We start from the raw sequence: 15,506 nt of genomic DNA on the forward strand, positions 1-15,506 counted from the left end.
TCTCCTTTCTCTCCAGCTCTGTGGCTGTGGGCTGCTTGGCGTGGGCATTTGGCTCTCCGTGTCCCAAGGCAACTTTGCCACCTTCTCCCCCAGCTTCCCCTCGCTGTCTGCAGCCAACCTAGTCATCGCCATCGGCACCATTGTCATGGTGACAGGCTTCCTCGGCTGCCTGGGGGCCATCAAGGAAAACAAGTGCCTCCTCCTCAGTGTAAGTTGGACCCCAGATCCCTCCAGCCCCCGAACTCTGATATCCCTACACTTGGGCCACTGAGATGGCAGGTCCTGGGATGACCATCAGTCTCCTGGATGCCCAGCCTGAGCCCGGAGAAATTGTTTTAAGAGTGTTCCTTGACTGACCACGCCCCTCATCCCCATGATTGGGTATCCCTTCTCTACTTGTCCCTCCCACTCCTCCTTGATTGGCTGTCTCCTGTATCTCCCTCCCTTACCTGTCTGGGATTCCGCGGAAGTAGCTGGCCACTCCCACACCTGGGAAGCCCAGTCTAGGGGCCACTTGTCCCCTGCCCCCCCGCCATACTAGTGTGCACCCCATTCCCAGCCATGGCCGCTACGATGTAACCACACCTAGGCTTTCTCTTTTCAGTTTTTCATCGTCCTGTTGATCATCCTCCTAGCAGAGCTGATCTTGCTTATTCTCTTCTTTGTCTACATGGACAAGGTGAGCCTTATGAGAGGGGAGGGGGGCGGACAGGGCCAGCCAGAGGAGAAGCACTGACAAGGAGGACCTCTGAGGAAGGGAGGAGGGAGAACGGAACCAGGGGAGCTAGGAGAGGCCCCGATGAAAGGTTTGGTGGGGGCAGTGTAGGGAAGGTGTTTGGGGGGGCATGGGTGGCTTATTGCCTGTGTAGTCTTGGGAAATAGAATCCTCTGAATCATTGGCCATGGACTGTCTCTGGCATTAGTGAGCTCCCCATTACTAGGAGCATTCAAGCATAGTTGTGCTGACCCTTTGGAGGAGGGATTCAGGTGTCTGCCCTCAACCTGACAGGTGAATGAGAACGCCAGGAAAGACCTGAAAGAGGGTCTGCTGCTGTACAACACAGAGAACAACGTGGGGCTGAAGAACGCCTGGAACATCATCCAGGCTGAGGTGAGGGGCCAGCCGGAGGAGGGGGCGGGGCCTCAGACTACCCAAGGGGCCAGGAGAGCTGCTGGGGTTCCCCATACAGGGAATGCTTCTGGAGAGGGGCAGCAGGGGAGTGAAGGAGGGTGAGCGGGATCTGGACACAGGAGTGCGTGCCTTAAATGGGTTCAGGGAACTAGGGAGGAGAGATCATCTTTATTCAGCAAGGGGGATGCCTCTCTGATCGTGGGTCAGGCAAGAAGGTCCTTGTGCTAAGAGGAAAACAAGTCCATGCAGCCCAGAGCTCCATAGTAAGCCCTGGATTTGGGTGGGGGGTGCAGCAGCTGGCTTGGGACTGTCCCCAAAGCAGAGCAGGTGGGGTGGGGCGGGTGAGCAGAGGGCTGAGCGCTTCTGGTCAGGGGGTCGGTGCCCAGCTCAGAGAGGCAGATGAGCATCACCTTTTCTGTGCTCTGGCCTCCAGGGAGAGGCTGTGGCTTCCCTTTTAGGGCAAGAGGGATGCTCTTGTCTCCTCTGCTGACCTGCAGAGAGGCAGCGTTTGTGGGTTGGCTTGGGAGGATGGGAAGGCACAGAGGGGGGCAGCGGGCTGCGGGCACCTGACCCCATGGGCTTGCACCCCCAGATGCGCTGCTGCGGCGTCACTGACTACACGGACTGGTACCCAGTGCTGGGGGAGAACATGGTTCCTGACCGCTGCTGCATGGAGAACTTCCAGGGCTGCGGGCGCAACACCACCACCCCTCTGTGGAGAACGGTGAGGCTGGACGCTGCTGCCTCGGGGCCTTCTCCCAGAAGCCTGGGTGCGGGACGGTGTGGCCAGAGGACACCCGGAGTGGGGCACTGGGGACTCCAAGAAGTTGGCTTAACAGAGGTGGGGTTGGGACTGAAGCTAAAAGGCAGGTGGACCTTTGGGCGGGGGATTGGACCCACAGCTGGGAGTGTCAGAAGGTAGGGGTTGAAGGGGGTCTGAGGGTGTGCAGTGTGGCCTTATAGGTGGAACCCTGGGTGGGAAGGGGTGGGGTCAGCTCCAGGGCAGGAGGACGAGGGCTGAGGGACAGGGAGGAACAGAAGGAAAGGGCAAGGGCAGGGGCAGGAGGGGAAGTGAGGTGGGGGCTGGGCAGGGGGGGTAGTCACTGTCCTGTCCTGCCACTGCCTTAACCTGCGGTCCCTGCTCCCCAGGGCTGCTATGAAAAAGTGAAGATGTGGTTTGATGATAACAAGCACGTGCTCGGCACGGTGGGGATGTGCATCCTTATCATGCAGGTAAGAGGGTGGGCTAGAGCCGAGCTCCACGCACCCCCCCCCCACACCCCTGCATGCACCCCCACACCCCTACATGCACACCCCATGCACCCTATGCATCCCCCAGACATACTCCCACTCCACCCCACATCCCTACACGCACCCCCACGCTCCCCACACACACCCCTACATGCATCCTCCTACACTCCTCCACACACACCCCTACACATACTCCCCATACCCTCCTTGCATGTTCCTGCTCTGCTGCATCCAGAGGCCTTCCCATTCACTGCCTGTCCCAAGCCAGCAGGCCCAGCGGGGCCCAGCTTCCTCTGCATTCCCTCCGAGTCTGGGGCCTGGTGTCGGAGCTGCACGAAATCCCTGGGTGGGTTTGCTTGAGAACATGCCTGCCCTCCTGAAAGCGGTGTCCCCAGGTAACAGGTCTGAGCACAGGCTGGTGCTCCATGGGCAGCCTTCCTGGCCATGTCGCCTGTGAGATGTGCAGGAGCTGGGCGGGCTGCCTTGCTTCTTTGCCTTAGTTTCCACTTCAGTGTAATGGGCATAGTCATCATGCCGCCTCTCCGCATCCAGTGGTTGAGCAGGACCAGGTGGCTGGGAAGAGCTCCAGCCCAGACGCTAGAGTGGAACAAGGAGGGAGAACCTGCCTCCCTTCCTGAAGATGAGGCCAGTGTGGCTAGAGGGGAGCCAGAGCCCCCCGACCTTTCTGGGACAAGCCTTTCCTGGCTCCCTCCTCTGCATGGCTCCAGCCGTTTCTGAATGGCTCCTCCAAGCAAGAGTCTTCAGTGCCCGATTCCCCTCGGAGCCTGGAACTCTGCTGGCCAGTCTGTGTGAAGGTGGCCCACCTGCAGGAAGTGATCTTTCAGGTCTGACCACGTCCAATTTACGGGAGAGACTTCAGGCTCAGCAGACGAGCCCGCTGTTGTCCTTGCAGAGCTGAGAGGACACGTGCGCACGGGGGCAAGCCTCCGTTCAGCACTGGGACTGGCTGCCAGTGACCATGCCTGGAGCAGGAGCAGCCAGGGTCTCCTCCAGTTAGGCCCCAGCACCGAGAGCACCAGTGACTTGGCGTGGCCTTACTGTTCTTGCCGTTTTCCCGTCTGCCGCCTCAGTTCCTCGGTGGATACCACTTAGGACACGTCCTTTGTGTGTCTGGTCTTTACCACAGCCCTCGGCAGTAGCTCCATTTCCGAGCCTCTGAGGAGTCTGTGCCAGCAGCTCTGAGGGGCTGAGCTCCTGGGTGCACAGCCTCCTTCTGGCAGTCCTCAGGCCCGCAGGCGGTCATCCCCGCTCACTCCGGGTGCCGCGTGGCAGAACCCCGCTGCGGGCTCCCGTTCTAGGCCCTCTCCCCGTGTCTTTCAGATTCTGGGCATGGCCTTCTCCATGACCCTCTTCCAGCACATCCACCGGACTGGTAAGAAGTATGACGCCTGAGCCGGCTGGCTGGGAACACCCTGGCCCGCCAACATGGACACTGTGCCCGGGAAGAAGATTTGAGCTTTGTGTTGCCTGCCCGCGCTCTCCAGACTGCTGACCCTTGCAACCACCTCCCCAGCCCCCCCGCCCCCAGCCCACCCCGCCTCAGCCTTCTTGGTGGGGGGAGGGCCAGGGAGGAGGAGGCGTGGAGGAGGCGCACACAGACCTTGGGGTGCTGGAGGCGCCTGGATTCCTGCATCTGTGTATTTGCCAAAGAAGATAGGGTGGGCCGGGTTCGTGCTCCTGGAGCCCCCCCAGCACGGATGCGTTTCTGCCCCTGCCCTTCCTCACCCTGCCACTTTGTCCCCGTGGGGGTGGGGAGCAGAGAGCTCCCTCCTGGTGGAGAGACTGCCCAGTGGAGGCCACTGGTGTCCACGGCCACCCCCCAGGGCTAGAGCTTGTGGGGTCCGGGTCTGACTGCCTCTGGGCAAGGCCCCTGGGAGCATCTTGCCCAGGCCTTTTATACCTTACAGTGTAACTTTTTTATTTTATTTTACTCTGATTATGATTATTCAGGAGTATTATCTCTCAGATAAGTTTAGGGTTAGCTTTCTGATTTGTAACTTTTTACTGTGTTGATTTCTGTAATGGTTTGATTTTTTTTTTTCCCTGAGAGTAGGGGACAGGTGGGAAGAGAGGATGTCCATCAGGTTTCAGTCAGGACAAACCGCCGTGCCACACTCAGAAGGCCCTGCGGTGAGACACGCCGGGGCCGGGGGGGGGGGGGGGGGGAGTCGGGGCCTGGCGTCAGTGTCCCAGGGGCCTGAGAGAGACGCATATGCAGAGGGGCAACTTGTGCAGGGTTGAGGCATTTGCTGATGCCAGCGCCTGCGGCCAGGGCAGTTAGGGGTCATCTTGGGGGTTGGTGCAGTTTACCAGGAACGTGGCCAGGGCTTTTGTGGGTCCTTATTCTTCATGGATGAGCAGTCTTTCTTGTTTCCCTTCTTCCTTCCTCCTGCCCTCTGCTGGCGAGGGAGGCTCCCCCTTCCGCCCCCTGTGGGCATTCCCGCGACAGGTTCTGCAAACCCCAGTTACTTTCACAGACATTCCTGCTAGAAATTCTCGGACAAATACCTCTCTAGTTCAAATGCTGCTCACTTTCTCACATTGCTTCTGGAAGGGGAAGTAGTCCTTATGTTTTGCTGTTCAGACAGGGGTAGAGGACCCGTGACCATCAGAAGGGGAAGGCGGAGCTGGGGCCCTCGATCATTCCAGCCACATTCACTGGGCAGCAGAGTCCCTGCTGAAGGGGTGGGGGGAAGATAGCCATGGGGCCCCAGGACCCCCATTCTCTTCCTTGGGGTTCACTGATGGCGGAGTGGTGGTAGTCATGTCCTCCAGGGCCCCCGGGAGAAGCCCTAAGAAGTCATACTGGGTCTTGCTACAGCTGTAGGAGGAAGCAAGCAGCCTATATCTGGGAAGAGGAGCTGAACAGGCAGGGTAGGGGGTCTGATTGCCACCGGGGCCCCCATAGGACTTAATGCTGGCCTGAGGGAGTGTTTTTGTAGTTTTGAAATAAATAAAGTCAAGAATTCACACAACTGAGCTTGAAAAGGCTATCCACTAGCCAGCTAGGGTTGGTGGCCTTCCTGGATGGGGCCTCGTGTGGGGCAGCTGCCTTTTTCCTGCATCATTTGGCTCAGTCCCTCAATTTCCCACCAAGCCCACGTCTCCTCTCCAACCTCCACCTGTCTTTTCCAAAAGCTGAGGCCTGTCCCCTACCCCCACAGCCGGCAACACCTCTACACGCCTAAGTAAAATGCAATTGGGACCAAAAGTACAGAACTTTTGGTGTGTTCAGGATTCCAGATTTTGAGGGTTGGGGTGCAGAGAGTAAGGTGGTCTCAGTGAGTCAGGCAGAGTAAAGACCATCCCCCACCCCACCCGAGACATGCACAGAGGATTCTCTGGGGAAGTAGGGAGGTGGGTCCTTGGGTGGAGGATGGGGCAAGCACACACATGAGCCCGACTGCCTCCCAGGTCTTTTGGCGCTACCTTCCTGGTTAGGAGACACGGCTGCCACCCTGGGGCCTCCCTGCTGCAGTGCTCAGGGCAGACATGCCACCACACCACCGCGGACCGGACAGACTGGCAAACGAGCCCCGGAGTCGCCGGGTGGGACTTGGTGCATAAGGACTGTGTGCTTGGGGGTGGGGCGGGACGGGCCCGTTCATTCACGCCTATCAATGCAATTTCAGTTTTTGTTCAAATCCACAGCAAAATTCTAACACCTGCGGGCGGGGGATGTGTATAGCCTCCCTGGCAGTCCTACGTTTCTGGAGCTTCAGGGTTGTCCTCTGGCTCCAGAGCCTTGGCTACAGTCCCCCTCTCCCCTCCAGTGCCCTTTCCCACCCCTCACCTGTCTGTCCTCCTCATCCAGAGTCCCCAGACTGCCATTCAACTGAGTCGCCGCTGGCTGGAAGGCACGAGTCTCGAGGGGTGCTCTTCCAAGCCCCCAGCCCTTTCTGCACAGTGGGACACAGCCCACGGAAGGCAACGTTGCATGATGTCTGTGTGGTGGCCTTCTCCATTTCTCCCGACTGTGATCTCGTTGGGGCAGGGTTCCCTGAACGAACCCTCTCACTTGGGGGTTCCCTTGCCAAAGTCCAAGTGAGTTCAGTCAGCTCTGATGCAGGCAGGTTACAGATTTGACTTAGAAGGTCAAGGTTCTATAGTCGGCTTCAAGGGAGTGTGGGCCAGAAACTTGGCCTTTTCCTGCCGCCATCTTCCAGAGGACGTGAGCGAACAGGGACTGAGAATTACCCTTGGGGGTTGCTGGAGCAGGTGTCGGGGGCCTGTCTCCACCTCCATGCCCCAGCTGGAGCATAGTCACTCCCTCTCTCCACCAGCATGGGCCTGCATCTGGGGCTTTCACCCCAGGGAGGTGGCTGACCCCACCCCAGACCCCCACACGGATGTTATGGTGTCACGTGGACCCAGGCGGCCATCCCTCCTTGCTTTGGTGGCCCCAAAGCAGTCCAGGTGGCTGGAAATGACTGTCCCCGCCTCTGCAGCCCCCTGCCCACCCACACTGGTGGAGGTGCTAGCTAGCAGGGCCCTGGTGTAGGGCGGGAGCTGGGTGCCTGGAGCCCCCCCATTTTGTCCCTCCACCCTCCTGCATCTGGCTCCCCAGGGTCCTGGCCGCCCATCTCGCTCCTCTGCACTTCCATGAGGCCTGGTCCCTTCTGGGCCCCTGAGGGCTAGAGCCAGGGGCTCACGCCCACACCCTGCCCCCCAGCCCGGGAGCGTGGGGAGCTGGAGGGAAGGAGAGCCAGCCCAGCTCACTTGCTGGGTTCAGATGCACTTTCCTGCTTGAGATGCCCTATCTGTGCGCTCCCTTCATCCTGGTCCTGGCTTTCTTGAACACCATGTTTTTAGCATGTTTTTAAATAAAAACTGATATCGTGTCAAAAGCACAAACAGACAGTCTCCTGGTGGGGTGTTTGCGTTCGTGTGGCCACAATGGTGCTTGGACTTGTGGCCGGGGTGAGGGACACAGATGCGGGTCAGGCACTGGCTCTACTATTTGCTCAGGATACCCTACAGCAAGGACTTTCTCTCCCCTTCTCAGGCCCAGGTTCCAGGCCTGCTGGGCACAGTGGGGCTCAGTCCCCTCCGGGGTGCCCCTTTGTCTGGTGACTGAGGGCAGTTCTGTCCAGGGACCAGTCCCAGAGGCCCAAGCTCTCAGCAGGAGAGGTCAGCTCCCCCCTTGGTGTCTGTCACTGGTCACATGCTGCCCGGCTTGCAGGAAGGTCTGCAAGTGGGTTGGGGGAGGGGCAAGGAGTATGTCATTCATGGCTTCCCTGAGGGGCAGGGGCCATCGGTTTTAGGTACAAACTCTCCCCAGTCCCATTTGGGCCTGAATGTCTTCCAGGAATGGCGAGAACTTACAGCATAACTTGGCCCAGGCTGTGCTCTCTTAGGTGGGGGCTCTGAGACAGTCTCAAAGAAGGCACGGGAACAGCAGGTCAGGAGTCACCAGACAAGAGGTGGAACCCCAAGGTAGAGTGGCCCCCTGGCTGAAAGCTAGGGACCCAGGAGAGTAATCAGGAAAGGGAAGTCGGTACCTGGGGGGTGGTAGTGAGCTATGGAACCGAGATGTGGAGGCTCAGGGTGGAGGGCAAACCCCCCGACCCCATGCCTCCGTTTTGCTCTGGAATGGCCCAGGAGCAGCACTGAAGACTCCGCAGAAACAAGAGGGAAGTCAGACTAAATGACCGTCACTTTGGACACAGAAATATTGGCATTGCAATGGTTTCCTTCTAAAGCGCTCAGCGAAGAGGAGGAGGCTATTGATTGAGCCATCACGTTTTTGCTGAGTTTAATGACAGCAGTGGAGATGGACTACCCTGGCTCCTTAAGCTAACGAAAAGCAGAACCCCATGCCACAGGGCTTGCTGGGGCCCAGGCTCTCGGGAGCTGCTTGTGGAATGTCCTCACTGTGCCCGTTCAGACTGCCAGGCAGCGAGAGCCAGGCGGGGCAAATGGTAGGCACTGTCTGCTTTCCCTGGCTGGCCCGTCACGCAGAGCAGGGCGGGGACCCACTAGAGCAGGGCTGCACAGTGGTCTGTGGCTGATCCTGGTGGGTTGAGCCTGTGGCTCAGAGATTTTCCTTCTGGTGTCTGTGGAGTTCTAAGACCTAGCCTCGCCTAGCATGCTGAGCGGAGCTGATCCAACATGCGGGCAAGGCGGACCAGAGCCATCACTCCGTGGCCTCAGGAAGCTCCCTGCCCTTTGCCTCCCTCCTCGCGCCTCCCACTGATGCCCCCACCGGAATTCCTGGGATCCCAATGTATTCCCAATACATGTCTCTTCTCTGGAAAGGGACACCAGTTCCTGAAAACACTCGGCCTTCTTATTACAGGTTGGCACTCAGGAAGACACATTGAATTTGACCTAATCCCCAACTTGGGGGTTCTCTAAACCGCAAACAGGGACTCATGAGCTGCTTCCAGTGTTTTAGAAGTCCAGTGGAAATTGCTCAGAACCTCTTCACGGGTGCCCAGGCTAATGGAAGCATAGCCCTCATAGCTCTGGCTGCCCTGGACACGTCCTCAGTGCAGTGGCATTGTTGGCACCTTGCTGATGGCAAGGGTCAGATGGAAGCTTTCCTCACTGCCCTCTTCACCCCTGGCTTGATCCAAAGGATCCTCCCAGGTCTGGGTTCCTCACAGCACCCTCTCCTTTTTGCTCAGTCCTTGTTCCATTGGGTTTCAGCCCGAAGACAGAAGCAGGAGGAAAGGGAAGTAAGGGGTTCTCATGTATTTGCTTTAAGAAGAAGGTAATGGAATGATCTAGGCTTTTTGGACCGTGTCTCCTCCACCCCCAATGACCGTTTCTCTATTCTCAGTTGGGGAGAGGGAGTAGGAAGCAGGGTCCCAGCTCAAAGTGAGCCCACCTTGTGGTGACATGACAGCTTGGCATTCGGGCTGACATGAAGCATTGGCACCTGCTGGGAAGCAGTAGCTCTGGACAGGACAGGGCCAGCTGGTGGAAAACTTCACAGACCTTGCAGCTGCCCACCTACCTGAGTCCCCTACTGGCCACCAGAGCCTTTCTAGACGGCAGTGACACTCACCCACTGTCCTGTGCAGAAGGTGGGGGCCCAGACAGAAGCTTGTCCCTCCCAGGCACACTCGTGTTCTTCCACGCATGTGCACACACATGCACACTCACAGTGGTGCTGGAGGAGACCAGATGTCTGGGTCCAACAACATAGATGACCTTGCATGGGCCCTGGGTGGGATCCATTCCCTGTCTAATATGCAACCCACCAGAGGGCTGCTGCTGCATCTATTCAGGGAGTGATCTTGACCCAGGGTGCCGGGGAAACCCATGAGAGCTGACCAGGCTTGCAGACGAAATCTGCTTACATAGCAAGGGAGCAGGCCCTTCCAACTTTTCTCCAGGTCAGAGGCTCACTTCCCATCTGCTTCCCCAACCCACCCCAGTCTCACCATCTTGGGACTCTCAGCTTTCCCAGGGACTGTTCAGGCTGTCCCTCTTACCCACCCCATGAAGTTTCCTAGACAGATGAGTAGATGAGATCGAATGAATGGTTTGTGTCATCAAAGCATTGACCTGTGGCTCCACACTGGGTAACCTGATGCCCTCAGCTCCCCTGAGTACTAAGATTAAAGTCTTTTTGCATTTGGAGGAAAGAGGGTCCCACTTTGGATTTGGGGATGGAGACGAATTCGCTGGTCCAGGTGAAGGAACACAGTCACTCTGGAATGAGATGGGCTGGGGGTCCAGTAGGTAAAAGTGTGTGTCTTGGCTTCTGACACTCAGCCGGGAGCCTGAGGGCCAGCCGCTGGGGGCCCCTTGCCCCAGACCCCACACCACATGCAGCCTCTACTGTAGCCAGCCCCAGGCGATGCCCACAGCAGGACATGCAAATGGTAGGTGCACGACCAGAGCCGTCAGTGCATCATGGTGAGTGGTGCAGGGACACTGGCTGACCTCCGGCAGAGAGCGTTCAGAGGAATGCAGTCCAAGCCACTTGTTGGAGCCTGGCTCTTGCTTGCAGAATGGCATGCGTATAGGCGAGGCAAGGTCTGTTCAAACAAAGAATAGGTGGAAGCCAGACCAAGAAAAAGGATAGTCAGGACCCCAATCAGTGTGGTCAGTAGGTTTCCTAACAGGGCTCCCCCTTCCACTCCTCCTCCCCATGACTAATGTCTGCTCCAGCATGTGCAGTGGGCTGAAAGACATCTGATGAAATGATGATCTGAGATTTCCCTGCAGAGCAGGAAAAAAGCAACAGAAGGTAGTCCTAGATAGAAGTCCTTTATTATCGTGCCTCCCAGCAGGTGAGGCCAGGCTTACATGGAGGCCAGCTAAGGACAAGGCCACGTTCACAAAGATACAGTAAGTTCTCTATATGCAGTAGGTTAAGGCAACTTCTCAGTTTCTAAAATATTGTGATGACCCATATCCATGGGCCAGCTGGTTCCAGAAGCCCATCTGGCCTACTACTGGGCTGCCTGGAATTGCTAGTGGCACTTGCATGGGGTGTGTCAGGGGCAGAAGCAGGAGGGGAAGGGGGCACACGGGAGGCTGCAGGACAGGCAGGGCGGGGCCCTTGTGCTACACTAGAAAGTGGGGGCGATGAGAACAGAGCCGAACTCTCCCAAGGCACACAGAAGACGGGGCTGGGAACCTAATCTGCTCCCTTCCAGGAAGATGACCAGGCACCTGGTCTCCCAGCACGGTCACAGACCCACACAGAGGGCAGAGCAGGCACCACAAGAAGGCACGGCAGAAGAGGCGCATTCGTGGTCTGCACTTGCGTGGCGAATGGGCTGGGCTCCCGCCAGACATCCTGGCGATGCTGAGGGCTGATGCGCATACAAAGGAAGGTGGCCGAGTGTCCTTGGTGGGGTGGCCTGAAGCAGCGGTCCTCAGAGGGTGGGTCCAGGGGCCAGCAGTGCCAGCATTACCTGGGAACTTGTTAGAAACGCCAAGTTCTCCGCCCTGCACCTGCAGAGGGGACGCTCTGGGGGTGAGTCCTCTGGGTGACCTGATGCATCCTTTGGCTTGAGAACGTCTGGTTCCGAGACATCACTAGCACCCTCGGCCACGGGAGCGCCACCCAGCAGTGATACAAAGGATGCGTTTTCTCCGTAGCTAGTCAACCGCCTTCCCCTAGTCCTCCCCTTCTCTCCCCAGGCCCCAGGTGGCCAGAAGTGGAGAATGTTTGCAAGGCTGAAAGCAGGGTGGGTGGGGATGAAGGTGTTTCAGTCCACTTACTCTGCCTCCAAACCCTGGGATGGACCAGAGGGACCGATTCAAAGACCCAGCCTGACTGCAGGGCGCGAGGATTCTGGGGGCACATCACTGCCCCACCCCCACCCCCAAGGGTTGCACTGGTCCTTCCAGGCCTAAGTGGCTATGACCACGCACTGGCTGAGTGGCCTGAAAAGATTCCAGGCCATCAGCTCTGTGAGACAGAGCCCACACTGTGCACCCCCCACCCGCCCCGGAACCCTGCAACAGCAATGCAGGGGAGGGAAGGTGGTTAGCGTGGCCCCCCGGGGGGTCTCCTCCCCACCTAGGGTGGCTCTGAGTGCCTGTGTTGTGGGACTTTTCCCCCGGGGCCCCGCCAGGGGCAGGGACAGGTCTTTGTCATGCCCTCACCAGCCCTCCGTGCCCCAAGATGTGCTCTCTCCTGGGTGTGAGATTTCACATGCCCTATGCAGTTCCCTTGCTGAGGTCCCGTCTGCTCTTACCCGGTGTCAGCACCGGCACCTGGGGCGACAAGCAGGCCATTCCCCTAGCAGCGGTCCCTAGGTCCCCAGGGCCCTGCCTGCTGCCTGAGCCACCCCACTGCCTGGATGTCCATGGGAAAGAAGCCAGGCCGCTCTGCTGACTGCAGATGCGGTGGTTCATCTGCCCTGCTGCTGCTATTGGACAGTGACCCCCGAGGGACACGATGTTCCTGAACGTCAGCCTGACAGCTTCCAGCAGAGCTGGAGAGCAGGAGGACACCGAGCAGCGGGGGCTCCCAGCCCAGCGCCCCTGGCTGCCACCCAGCTGGGGGTGCCCGACAGCAGCCACGGCCACTGACTTGCCCATCTCTTAGCAGCTTGGAGCCTTAATTTTGTCTGTAGAGTGGGAGACTGTATCTTGTAGCGACCAGCATGAGAGAAAGCACTTATGTGACTAGCACATTCTAAGCACACAGTAGGTCCTCAGTAACCACCAGGACCGGGACGCTCCCCTTTGGCGAGGCCTGAGCACTGCCCCACACAGCACCCCCCGCCCCGGATTTGGGGCAAGGCTCCCGGGAGATGTAAGGAGAAGAAAGTTTCATAGACCTTTGAAGCAAGTCTCATTCCCTCACCAAAGGCTGGATTTCATTCCTGCCTCCCCAAGAAAATGAATGAGTGAAATGAATGAGACGGGTCATCCCGAGTCGGGGACAGGCCATGTCCTCTGAGGGTGGCTGCCCCAGGGCGCGGGCAGAGGGAAGGGTCAGGATGTGTGACTCAGGCCGCGTGGTTTCCAGCCACTGCCTTGGTTTCTTTTCTGGGTCCCTGTGTGCTCACGCACGACTGATAACAGCTTTCAACAGTCGTGATGCCCTTCTCTCTCCCTCCAAGGAACTCGTGAGCACGTCAGCCTCCAAGCAGTATCCTGGGTGCAGATCCGCACGCGCTCAAGTAGGGCGGGCGCCTCCTGGGCTCTGGACTCCAGCCTTCAGCGTGTCCTGAGCCAGATCCAGCTGTTCCTGGGTCTCCGTTCCCTCTGTCTCTGCCTTCCCTCCGTGCTGTGGGCACGGATAAGCAGAGGAGCGTTCTCTAAAACTCTGGGTCATTCAGTCTCTGCAGCTTGGACCCTCTATCCTCCTGCTGCTGTCAGGGTGGGACAGTGCCCAGGGTAGAATCACAGCTAATCCCGCCCTCCGCCCGGATGGGCTAATCCCATGTGGGGCCGGGGCCAGGAGGTCTGCCGATCACCCCGTTCCACCTCCACAAGCCCCGCTGACCTCAGGTACCACAGCACCCAGACCCTCCCCGGGCATCACCACTTTCCACCGGCCCCTCCAAGAAAGAATGCAGCTTTCAGCCCTCCCTTGGTGAGACCTGTCAGTCTGCCTCCTAGCCCTGTGGAGAGCTTGGGGATCAGTCATTTCCCAATTGCCTGCACGAGTCCTAAGGAGTTGGAGGGTAGCAAACATAGCCCCTGTACCGTTTCTTCCAGCCTTGGTGCCGTCCAGGATTTCTGGAAAGCTAGTCTCCCTGTTAATGAGTTTGCATCAGCAACCCCAGGGCCCTGAGGACAGAGGGGATAAGCCAGCTGGGGTTCCAATAGGTCCCGGAGGATGGCCAGGGTCGGGAAGTCATCTGCCCTGGGAAGCTGGTCCTCCCTCTGTGCGTGTGGGTGATCTGTGTTCTGAGGGGGCAGAGCTTCTGTCCAGCTGGGGGCTGTGTTTGGGGGCAGCAATGACCTGTGTTAGGGAGAGAGAATGCCCTTCACCCAGGACTGATGCAGGTTACCAAGAGCTGTGGTCATCATACTGGGACTTGGAAGGAGTTGGGAGGCAAGGTGTGACTTTTCTTGGCCTTGATCTTAGCAATAAGGGGCCACCCTCTCATGGTGGGGTGTGAAAGGTTCCCCAGCATGGGCAGCATGGGACCTGGAAGATACAGGAGCTGGGTGCCGGCTTCTCTGGCTACAAGCTACCTACTTGGGACAGCTCCCCCTTGGGGGTTGGGGGTCCCCGTGGCTGACTTTCAGGTTGACACCTGTTCTTTGGAAGACTGCCAGCATCTGTACTGTCCATTTCCCAGGGTTTTCCTTTTGTTCGATTCTCCCTTAGTATTTGAGAAAGTTCTTCCTAAAAAATTCCCTGCCTGATTCAGGGAGAGTGAAGGGACTGCATTCACTCTGGGAAGCGGAGCGATGGCTTCTGGAGGCGGCTCGGTGGTGGCCATGTGGCCAGGGACTGCGGGCCCTGGAGAAACGGGGTTCAGGGCAGAGCACCCCTCTACTCAGAGCTGCTACTTCTCCATAGCTCTAGCTTTGCTGGGTCTGTGATTCGGCCTAATCAGGAAGGGTTTTTCACTCCCACCAACAGGAAGAGCTGGAGATCATTTTAAAAGCCTGGCATTCCAGGCATGGCCTGAGAATCAGGCCATAGAGAGGAGATCCCTGAGGGGCGTATTACTGTGGACTGGGGCTCAAGGTCATGGTCTCCTGGGGGACTTCTCGCAGGGATGGCTTCTGGGCAGTGCCCAGGGTCCTGGGACAGCATGTGCTCATGTGGTGGCCACTTTACTTGCCTTGGTCTGCTCCCTGGCTCTGCCACCAGCCATCTCTGCCTAAACCCAGCTCTAGGGTCCTAACTGCACACCTCTCCACTGCTGGGCACTGCGGGAAGGAACCAGTGGCCCTGGAAGGGCACTCCCTTACAGGTGAGAAGGTGTGGGGGTGGGCACATCAAAGGGCTGGGTCTTCTGAGGGCAGAGCTTACCCTAACTGCCCCCACCCTAAGTATTTCCCAATGGGGAGAGAAAAGGACACCAAGCAGGGATAAGAGGAGGGGTGCTCAGCACCAGTGGGGAGCTCACGTGCCCAATGCAAAGAGTCCCAAAGGAGCTGGAGTCTTCAGACCTTCATTCCAGTTTCCGGAGCTGGGAGGGAGCAGAGGCTCTGATTCTCACCCTCCTGCAGTCCACGGACCCCTCACGGCTGGTGAAGGGAGGGGCACTGACGGATGGGTTCCCCCGCTTGGGGATCCTGGCAGTGAGCATTTGGAAGTAGAGGGAGGGGGCCGAGGGACCCTGGCCTGGTAGGGAGATCCGCAGGGGTCAGGGTTTTGGGCACTTGGTAGGTCCAAAGGGGCTCGGCAAAGCGGAGGGGCTGTTTCTGGGAGTTTCTGGGAAGCTGAGGCTGACTCTGCAGGCCTGGAGGGTGGGATCTGGGCCCCTGTCCTTGGGAAGGGCCGTCAGAGGGGGATGCAGTTGGCGGTTAGTAAAAATGCAGCTGGAGCCTCTGGTGTAGGCAGCAGGTGAGAACCATCCCGCAGATCTGCCGGGTGGAGAAAGCAGAGGAGCAGAGAGAAGTCAGAAGCCCAGGAAGCTGCTGTCCCCGGACTGCCCTGGGGCAGGCTGGTCCCACTTGGGTGCACACGTGGGGGACCTTGACAAAGGGCAGATTCCAA

The 15,506-nt window shown here is 58.4% G+C and overlaps 2 protein-coding genes across 7 annotated transcripts in view; one reads left to right on the forward strand and one right to left on the reverse strand.

Moving 5' to 3' along the window:
- TSPAN9 (tetraspanin 9) overlaps positions 1 to 4,421 on the forward strand; it is a 188,643-nt gene extending 184,222 nt beyond the window's left edge. For 4 of the 5 annotated variants that reach the window (XM_059184526.1, XM_059184527.1, XM_059184528.1 and 1 more), the window contains 6 exons: positions 17 to 208; positions 605 to 679; positions 1,010 to 1,111; positions 1,725 to 1,856; positions 2,282 to 2,365; positions 3,725 to 4,421. In XM_059184526.1, coding sequence (XP_059040509.1) covers positions 17 to 208; positions 605 to 679; positions 1,010 to 1,111; positions 1,725 to 1,856; positions 2,282 to 2,365; positions 3,725 to 3,796 — 657 coding nt within the window. In that variant the 3' untranslated portion in view covers positions 3,797 to 4,421. The remainder of the gene's footprint in view (positions 1 to 16; positions 209 to 604; positions 680 to 1,009; positions 1,112 to 1,724; positions 1,857 to 2,281; positions 2,366 to 3,724) is intronic. The other variant, XM_059184525.1, reaches the window with a different exon arrangement.
- A 6,190-nt stretch (positions 4,422 to 10,611) lies between these two features.
- Positions 10,612 to 15,506, reverse strand: part of TSPAN11 (tetraspanin 11) — a 65,598-nt gene continuing 60,703 nt past the window's right edge. For both annotated transcript variants that reach the window (XM_059184531.1, XM_059184529.1), the window contains exon 8: positions 10,612 to 15,373. In XM_059184531.1, the coding sequence (XP_059040514.1) occupies positions 15,314 to 15,373 (60 nt within the window). In that variant the 3' untranslated portion in view covers positions 10,612 to 15,313. The remainder of the gene's footprint in view (positions 15,374 to 15,506) is intronic.

This window comes from Mustela lutreola, chromosome 8 (genome assembly GCF_030435805.1).
Source record: "Mustela lutreola isolate mMusLut2 chromosome 8, mMusLut2.pri, whole genome shotgun sequence".
NCBI lineage: Eukaryota > Metazoa > Chordata > Mammalia > Carnivora > Mustelidae > Mustela > Mustela lutreola.